General features: G+C 40.1%; 1 protein-coding gene across 2 annotated transcripts in view; it reads right to left on the bottom strand.

The window, feature by feature from the left end:
* LOC101863349 (DNA polymerase beta) overlaps positions 1–9853 on the bottom strand; it is a 24040-nt gene that overhangs the window by 1841 nt on the left and 12346 nt on the right. For both annotated transcript variants that reach the window (XM_005100240.3, XM_005100239.3), the window contains exons 11-13: positions 6326–6412; positions 4192–4256; positions 2656–2795 (exon numbers count right to left, since the gene is read on the bottom strand). In XM_005100240.3, coding sequence (XP_005100297.1) covers positions 2656–2795; positions 4192–4256; positions 6326–6412 — 292 coding nt within the window. The remainder of the gene's footprint in view (positions 1–2655; positions 2796–4191; positions 4257–6325; positions 6413–9853) is intronic.

The raw sequence follows: 9853 nt of genomic DNA, 5'->3' as shown, positions 1-9853 counted from the left end.
CCCCCCCCTTTCTAGGCGTAAGATGATATTATTTGAACGTCCCCTTTAGATCTAGACTAGGGGTTTTCTGGATGAATCGATCCATGTTTAGATCTAGCCTCCTAGCCTAAGATTTAAAGTCTTTCACAAATCTTATACCAGATCTATCTACCTGGTGCTACGGTACCAAGCAAGCTAAATAATCAGACGACCGTGTTTACGATTGATTTGCTCTAGATCTAGGTCTATCTAGCTAGACTAGAAGATGATTCAGTCCAAACAAGACTACATGTATTGGGTCGGTTTGTTCGATAGATTGATTGTGCAAAGCGGCTATCGTGGCACAAGTCGATTGCGCCCGACTCGTTGTTTCAAAACAAACACGTTGTTTTCAGGCACGAGTCGGGCGATCATCCCGATCCGACCTGAACCGTTCCGGGTCACTGGGCGGCGGCGGGCACCCCGTAGTGCAAAGGAGCGAATTGTCCCCCTTGGCGCCGTTATTTTTAGTTGTGGAAGAAAATTTTTGTGTTTTAAATGAAATTTTACTATTATTTTCCCAAATTTTCCGGGAAATTGGCTAAAATTCGTGAATTCACGAAAATGGTAAAAGTTGCGCTGAGGGCAAAAGTTGCGCGCGCGAATTTCTCTGAGGACAGATTAGTGGTCAAAGACATTCTGTCCTGAGCAGGCTTCAACTTTCAGTCGCCACAGCCTTTTTTTCTGGATCACTGAGCACATGCTTTTGCTAGTAACCAAGACCAGTAGCTTAAACCCATAGCTCTGTACTCAAAGGTGTACAGATCCAGAGATTTTGAGGGGGGGGTAAAGTGACACATCAACAATGCCTGCTTGAACATAGAATCAAACTATGAACTTTTGTATGAGAAACATTACAAAGAACAGTAGAAAAAAAAGTATGGACACTCTAGTTTGGTCTGTTCCTTCAACTTCTTTTCACAGTAACTATTAGTCTGTTTCTGTCTAATGTGGCCAATGTCCTGCTGACTGTAGGTAAACTATATATATTTCAACTCAGAAGTCACCAAACTACTGTCTGGTCCACCACTATCTGTCCTCAGAGAAAGTTGCATTTGAAAATAGGAAAAGTTGCAAAAAGTTGTAAGACATGCATAGCTAAAAAAAAAATGTCACGGAACTATTGGAATACATTGCTGGTATGCAAATTGCAATCAAAGTAACCCATGTCATGTAGCCAAGATATATCAGTGTATAAAGTGAGAGATAGCATGTTTGTGCTTGCCACTCGAGGACCTACTGTATCGCCACAATGCAGTGCTTAGTATAGTTACTCTTTTTTGTTATCTTTAAAAATATTATGTTATCATAAATTATTTTCCTTGTTATTTTTTCACCTTACATTACAAAAGTGTAATCTTACATTGGTTCAAGACTCCCCCCCCCCTCCCCCCCCTTTTTTTTACACTTTTCTTTTACAAGAGTCAAAGCCCCCCCCTCTTCCAGGCGTAAGATTATATTTGAACATCCCTTTAGTGGTTTTCTGGATTAATCGATCAATGTCTAGATCTACCCTCCTACCCTAAGATTTAAAGTCTGTCACAAATTTTTATACTAGATCTATCTACCTTGTGCTACAGAACCAAGAAAGTTAAGTAATCAGAGACGATCGTGTTTACAATTGATTTACTCCAGACTTAGCTAGAAGAAAAGATGATTAAGCCCAAACAGGACTATTGGGGGGTCAGGTCAGTTTGTTCGCCAGATAAATAGCGCAAAGCGGCTATCGTGGCACAAGTTGATCGCGCCCAACTCATTGCCTCAAAAACAAACACGTTGTTTTCAGGCGACGAGTTGAGCGATCATTCTGACCCGACCTGACCGTCACGATTCCATCCGCAATGGGCTTTCGGCGGGCACTCTGTAGATCTAGTGCAAAGGAGCGAATTGTCCCCCCTGGCGGCGATACTTTTAGTTGTAGAAGAAAGATTCAGTGTTTTTAAACTAAATTTTACTATTATTTTTCCAACTGTTGCGGAAAATTGGCTTACTTTACTTTACTTTTATTTTTCCGATCCAACAGCCATTTCAGTTCTAGCCCTTCGGCATGTCGATATGGCAAAGAATTTACAGGTTTTTATCAGCTGTGTTTTGTCGCTGTATGCAGTATTATCCAATGTCTGGGGAGGCAGGTAGGTAGGTGCTACGCAGGTCGCAAAGTGCAGGGCAGGTAAAGAGGTGGTGTGATACTGTTTCATCCTGGCAGTCACACAACCAGCAGTCGGGTGGGGTATCCTTGCGGATCCTATTTAGGTAGGAATTCAGTGGGGTTGGCTGAAATTCGCGAATTCATGAAAATGGCAAAAATTGCGCTGAGGGCAAAAGTTGCGCGCCCAAGTTGTGGGTTGCAGGCGCCCAATTTCTCTGAGGACAGCACTATGCAGGATAAAAATTTTGAAGACTGTTTGTGGAGTGTTCAGGGCTTGGTTACCTATACTACTAAATCATTTAATTGAATTCTACAATGCAAATTTAACTTACTGTCACAGACATGATTACTTCGGTATAATGCGCATTTTTTGTATTTTGTGTATTGTACTATATGTTGTGAAGTAGTTATCTGGCCTGTGCTTGACATTCTCTCAATTATCCTGCCCCATTTGAACTAGATAAAAGCCATGGCAACAGGTCCCCTACCTGTACTGCCCACAGGTCTGATACAGTATTCATTGATGGTGAAGCCTTGATCCAGAGCCTCCTGACGCATGTTTTTGTTGAACACGTCTGATCCCGTGAAGTACAGCAAAGCACAGTAATATTGATCTTTTGGAAGCAACCTAGTGTTTGGGAAAAAGTTCAAAATTGGTTTTCTTTTTAGTTTGAGCAATGAGAAGGACATGGGCCATGCAAACCTCTAATCAACCCCAAATTTCTCATCTCCACCCCCCTTATTTAGGTTTTACAGCTGTCTAACGCTTATGACCACCTCTGGTTCGATCCAAAGAAGGGAATGGTTTTTTTTCTTCACTCGCATAGGACCTGCCCAAGACAAGCACCTGTAAGATTTTTATCATTGACGACAGAATGCTATCTTGGACAGGTTCAACTACACTTACATAACACAAAGGGTTTTTATTTAATTAAGTAAAATTATGGTACATCTCACAGACAAAAATGATGAGAGAAAACAAAAAGTAAAAGTAATTGACTGTATGAACAGTTAATACAGTAGTCTCCGCCTAAACACACCCCATACAAAAGCACGCTCCGCTCAAAACACACGCTTTCATCCTCTGACGGGTTTTTTACTATATAATTTAGATGTACAAACGCACGGTCACTTCCTCTAAACGCACGCTCCGATACGCGAAACACGCCTACAAGTTAAGCTTGGCAAGGAGAAATTTTCACGATCCGGTCGATTAAATGTTGGGGGGGGGGGGATTGAAATGTTTTTTGATTGGTCACTGGAAATGTATCTTTGAGAGAAGGTTTCTGACTGGTGTTTGAGTGACTGTGTGTAAGGTGTAGTTAGATCTAGGCCTGTTGCCCGACATGCGTGAATGCCGTAAAACACTAGACACGCCTCTATAGGATTTTAAAGATTTGCCAAGTAAGCCTAATCAGCTGTACTCGAAGAGCTTATAACGTACTTGTTCAACGAATCATAAGATAAAATGTTTCTCGGGGATGATTCTGCATGAATTTACCATTGGGGCTGGTCGCTTGGAAAGCCACGTGGCTGGGCCGTCGTCTCTGTGACTAGGACTATCACCAACAGTTTCCTCTTAGGCTATCCGTTCCCGACGTTAACAGTGCATATTCATTACCTTGAGTTTGTCTTCCCCCCCCATTCAACGCCTCTGTTTTCTTAACCCCTGTCGGGGAATCCTTCAGAAAACAGTCACGTGTCATCACATTATCTGCCAAAATGACCCCCTCCCTCCAAGGGAGGTCACTAGAGTAATAAGGAATTGAGATGACTGCGTCCCTTCCTACCCCTGCAAAGGTTCATGTAAACGCACGCTCCGTATAAACACACGCTAAGGAGCCCTCCTGAGCACCGTGCGTTTAGGCGGAGACTACTGTATAATTTAATCAATGTTAGAAATGGGCGAAACAGGAACAAGTAAGGAAATTACCATTACTACATCAATAAGAAGACATGAAAGTCTGCTATTTCATACTCTGGCCAAATATCACACAAATTCAAAGGTCACCAATCTTATCTACCTGATGTCTATCCTTCTGTATTTGTGTTGAGGACCATCTTTTTCCTCTGGAAGACGACAAACTCCCTGAAAGAATATTTAAAGAATAGTTAAGGCAACTGCTGCAAATTCAAGAGCCCTATCTTCTGTTTAAGACTAAAGTTCAAGGCAATTATGATGACTACGCCAACCCAGATATGTGACTTTCTTTAAAAAATAGACCAATTTGACTATGCAGAGTTTTGAAAGTTAGTGGTTGGATGTAGAGCTAGTGAATCTTTCAAAAGTGGTATCATACAACTTAGAGTCCCACACAGAGACCATTGCTGGTTTGTCTTTTGGCATAGCACATCTCCAGGGAATAGATGAAAGCCTTCCCTGATTCTCTATGGCAAACTTCACAAACTTTGAAGCCTCCCCCGAGGGATTTCCCCTTTAGACCAAGCTTGAATTAAGACCAACTTTTAAAATGGCAACATGTAACCATGGGTACATCAATACCAAAGTTCTGGTACTGGTTTACAATGTTCTGCAAACTTTGTGTATTTGTTGCGATGGGGATAAATGGTTTTATTTTTCAATGTCATGATATGGCTCACAGTGATGCGCGAAAGTTGCATAGTTTGAAATATAAACAAAAAGTGAAATCTATAAAGAGCTTTTTTCTCTGCATCTGCATCATCAATGAGCAAAAAGTTGAATGCAAACCATGCTGTCGACTCCACAAGTAAAGACATGACACCTCAGCTCCCTTTCACATATAAAATTTACAAATTTTATTTGAGCCAACACTGCTGGAAAATGCTTTTTATTCTCTCTAAAAGTTGGATCACTAGACAACACAAAACCCAGTGACAATTAAAACACTATTCTTCATCTCAACAATTATAACCTATTTTTAGTTCCTTGTATAATCAGAATATGTTTGAAATTTTTTAGAACCATCTGCCTAGTTCCATGGCAGTAATGATAAAGATAGCTTGAAAGTAAATAACATCTATTACCCTAACTGGCAATTGTCGATGAGATCGGTCATCAGACTGTTACTACCGATAAATTCAGCACTTTCTGAGTCTAAAAGAACCCCGAAAATGCCCACGCTGGACGAAAGTGCATTCATTTTAAAAAGAAGGACCTCCTGTAGTTGTAAGAACTCTTTTTGAGTCAGAAGAACGAAAAAGATTGATATTTTAGAATAGCCGGCAGCCCCGACGTTGCAAGTCAGTGAACATGGCTTCATCGGTTCCTTGGCAGTTTCCGGAAAAGGTCTTCGCGAACCCAAGAGACAAGAACTGAACGAAAGTGCACCAGTTTTAAAAAGAAGGACCTCCTGTAGTTATTAGAACTCTTTTTGAGCCAGAGGAGCACAAAAGATTGTCAGGTATTTAACTTGCAACCGCCGCCGGCAGCAAGTACAAGTTTACCACTGACTGACAGTAACACTGTAACAAGGTTTAGGGGGCTCGCGGGTCGGGTCTAGGGCCTCAGGGACTGATTTTCACTCGCTTTGAGCAGTTTTTACTTTTGGTATTTTCCGATCCCTCATTCAGTCTAAATTTTATTGACACTAGTTCCTGAGTGAGTAACAATAACAGAATTAAATTTTACTGGGTTCTACGTTGTGTACTAACATTTTTAAAGAGTGGCCTTGTTTTTCTTGAAACACATTTTTTCACCAGTTTTAGCTTGCATAAAAACCATCATTTTTTAAATTTTCCAACACAGTGACTTGAAATTTGGCATGCAGTTAGAAAAATAGTTTGTACATGCCATAAATATATTTTTAAAGATTAAATTCAATATCCCCAACTTTGAGAACAATTTTGGATACTTTCTAAGTATAGTATAAAAAATCAAAATAGCCAGCTGCAAGCACTTATTTATTTGTCACATTTTGCAAGTTACAGAATTTAAAAAAGTTGAAAACTATAGAAATGGTGGACAATAGTAGAACATGAATCTTTTGTCTCATACTTACTGCCTGTGACAAAAGTTGTTTCAGTTTGTCTTTAGTTAAAAATGTTGCCCCCTAAGTATCGATCCCCCTTAAGAAGAAGAGGTGAAAACCATTGTGTTATCAAACAGATGAGACCAATTACATCCCCTACAAAAACATACAGATGTAATATCTTATTGGCCATAGGCAATATACTTACCATGAACTTTGAGTTTCCTAGAGACAGAGTGTCTGTGATGAAACCAATTTTTTCCAACTGTTTCACTGCATTATGTAATAAGGCAGGCTGCAGAACCAGGCAAGACAGAAACATTTTGAGTTACCTCAGTCACACAGAAAAAATCACAAGTTAAAAGAAAGAGAATCATTCATTTGGAATAAGCAAAAGCTGCACTTTTGATCTCCTTTTAGTTTTAGTAAGATTTATATTTTTTAAAACTCTTTCATTACCGGGGTTTTTTCCTCACCTGGACCAGGCCCTATTTGTGACCTACTTTCTGACTCTGCCCACTGTCGAACAAATTAAAGATTTTTTAGTTTAATTTTCAATATTAGCCACATGTGCTATATATGAAAATAAAGGGGAAATGATTACCTATCTCAACATCATATTGCTAAAAATTATCAATCTTCAGCCTGAGATTTCAGATTCAATTATTACAAAAATGTTTGTGGTTTTGAAGCAGGAAGTGGAGAGCCGTGAAACACGGCTCGCGGTCCAGCGTTGGGGGTAACATTCATGGCTCGCTGTAGTGAAAGAATTAATGCAGTTGTGAGCGCCGTAAAAACCTTACTAAAACTAAAAGGAGATCAAAAGTGTAGCTTTTAAACTTCATGGTCAAATTTTCACAACAGTAAACCCTATTGAGAAATTTTACAGCATGGAATCTTATCCACCACAAAGTCCAAGTGTCAACATCATGACTCCATTAATCAGTTTCCAATTTCCGTAAACTCGATCCTTTGGGGATGTACATCGTTGCAGCATATTCAGTACAAACCATCATCATCCGTTAACCCCACAAATTGATAAGTACATAGCTGTAGCTGCAAATAGTACTTAAAACTCAAAGCGAAAGTACAAATCATGAGGCTTCAACACGAACACACATTTTTGCTTACAGGTTGAAAGCTTTTCAGGAGTACCTGTACCAGATTCAAACACTGCTTTTGTTACTATTACAAGTTCAAACTCCCTAGTCGAAGCAATTACATCATTCTTTTGTTTGTTTTAGAAAGAGGTTAACAGCACTTGTAACTCAATAAAGTCATGTAAGTGCCAAAGATTAAAGGTATTGCTAGAAAGTAACAAACACAAAAAAGAAGGAGGAGAGGAAAGGATGATAGAAAGAAAAGAAAGAGCAAACCACACCAGAACTCAGAACACCAGTCAACCACCCACTACATCATTCTGAAGGGGATGCAGTTGGCTCGATGCCATGATGTGAAGAGGAAGGAAGAAAGAAAAGAGAAGACAGAGACAATACACAAACGTAACTACCACACAAACACATCTGTCTGAGGACAGTTGCTCATGTGTGGTACTCCACCAACAGGTAAGTTGGATTTTACATATATATTAAACCCCCCCCCCTCCCCTCCCATTCCATAAGGGTGGGGGTGAGGAGTTTCCACTACACGACTTGCTGCTTTCTGCAATAATTACACTAACAAAGCATCATCCATAATATTCTCAATTTTTAAAAATTATAACATTTGTTTCCAGTTCCAATGATGATATCAAAATCATGAAAGCATAATCTGTCCTCAGAGAAATTTGCGCCCGCAATCCGCAACTTGCGCGCGTAACATTTGCTCTCGGCGCAACTTTCGCCATTTTCGTAAATTCGCGAATTCTAGCCAATTTTCTGCAAAAGTTGATAAAATAATAATAAAATTTCGTTAAAAATAAACAAAACTTTCGTCCACGACTAAAAATAACAATGCCAAGGGGCACAATTCGTATCTAAAATAGATCTACCACTTCTCTTGCACTACGGGTGCCCAGTGCCCATTGCGGATGGGATCGGGTTGGGTCAGGTCAGTTTGGGTCAGGTCAGGTTGGTTTGGGTCAGGTCAGGTCGGAATGATCGCCCGACTCGTCACCTGAAAACTATGTGTTTTTGTTTTTGAGACAGCGAGTCCTGCGCGATCGACTTGTGCCATGATAGCCGCTTTGCGTCATCAATCTGGCGAGCAAAACCGATCCGACCCGACCCCCCCAATAGTCCTGTTTGGACTGAATCATCTTCTAGTTAGACCTAGATCTAGAATAAACCAATCGTAGAAACGATCGTCTGATTACTTAGCTTGCTTGGTTCCGAAGCACCAGGTAGATAGATCTAGTATTTAAGTATATAAATTTGTGAAAGACTTTAATAAATCTTAGGCTAGGAGGGTATATCTCTAGACATGGATCAATTCATCCAGAAAACCCCTAAAGGGGGCGTTCAAATATAATCTTACGCCTGGAAAAGGGGAGGGGGGGGGGTGTCTTTGACTCCTGTAAAAGAAAAGTGTAAGAAAGGCGAGTGGGGTCTTGAACCAATGTAATATTACACTTTTGTAAGGTGAAAAAATAACAAGGAAAATAATTTATGACATCATTTTTTTGTGTAGATAACACATAAAGAAAGAGTAACTATACTATTCACTTAGCAGATCGGTAAGCACGGCATTGTGGCGATACAGTAGGTCCTCGAGCGGCAAGAATGAATATTATGCCATCTCACACTTAATACACTGGTAGATATCTAGGCTACATGACATGTAGATCTAGTCTAATTTTGATTAGATACACCGGTGCGGTTAAAGTGGTAAAATGACACCGTAAGTTTTTCCAGAAAGGAAGTGTCTAGGTACTCCCCAATTGGGGTCTACGTAGTCATGGTGTCTAGGTGGACCCCAAAAATGTTGGATTGTGATTGGCTCGCTGAGCGAGCGGTAGTTTACATTGGTTACAATATTGCAAGGCTGCTAGGCCTACTTACTGATCATATCGGGTAGCATCTATCTGGAGTAACTATAATTAATTTATTTTAGCCTAGAGAGAAAGAGTATTTAATGAATAAACGTATCTAGATCTAGATCCAGATTTTGTTGTGCACCCAGCCAAGAGTGTGCAGTTCGGTCTAGATTTAGATTCTAGATTTAGATTCTAGAGATCTAGATCTAGAGATAGATTATGTCGTTGTCTATCTAGAATCTAAAATCTATAGATCTCTAGATCTAGATCATCTAGATCCTAGATCTATATCTAGGCCTAGAATCTAGATCTGGAATCTAGATCTAGATATCTAGATTCCCTCCCACAATGGCCGTCATGTAAACAAGAAAAAGAAGCCATTTGAAACTAGTAGACTCCAGGCCTACAGAAGCAAGTAGGCCTACTGTAACTGTTGATAATTATGATAGTAGACCTGTGAATCAAGTTGCATGATAGGCCTAGTGTGTCTCCGCCAATTTACAGGCGAGTAGTCAAGAGTCGCTCTTCGGTCATTCGCCCACCAGGTCACCACTAGATTTAGATCATCTACTTTCTGAACTGCACACTCTTGGCTGGGTGCACAACAAAATCTAGATCTAGATTTTAGATCTAGATACGTTTATTCATTAAATACTCTCTCTCTGGGCTAAAATAAATTATAGTAACACTAGATCGACACACCACCCGAGATGATCAGTAGCCTTGCATTGTAACCAATGTAAACTACCGCTCGCTCAGCGA

The sequence above is a fragment of the Aplysia californica genome, unplaced genomic scaffold (assembly GCF_000002075.1).
Source record: "Aplysia californica isolate F4 #8 unplaced genomic scaffold, AplCal3.0 scaffold00241, whole genome shotgun sequence".
In the NCBI taxonomy this organism is placed as follows: domain Eukaryota; kingdom Metazoa; phylum Mollusca; class Gastropoda; order Aplysiida; family Aplysiidae; genus Aplysia; species Aplysia californica.
Note: the sequence above shows the minus strand (reverse complement) of the source record. Positions and strands in the feature narration are given on the sequence as shown.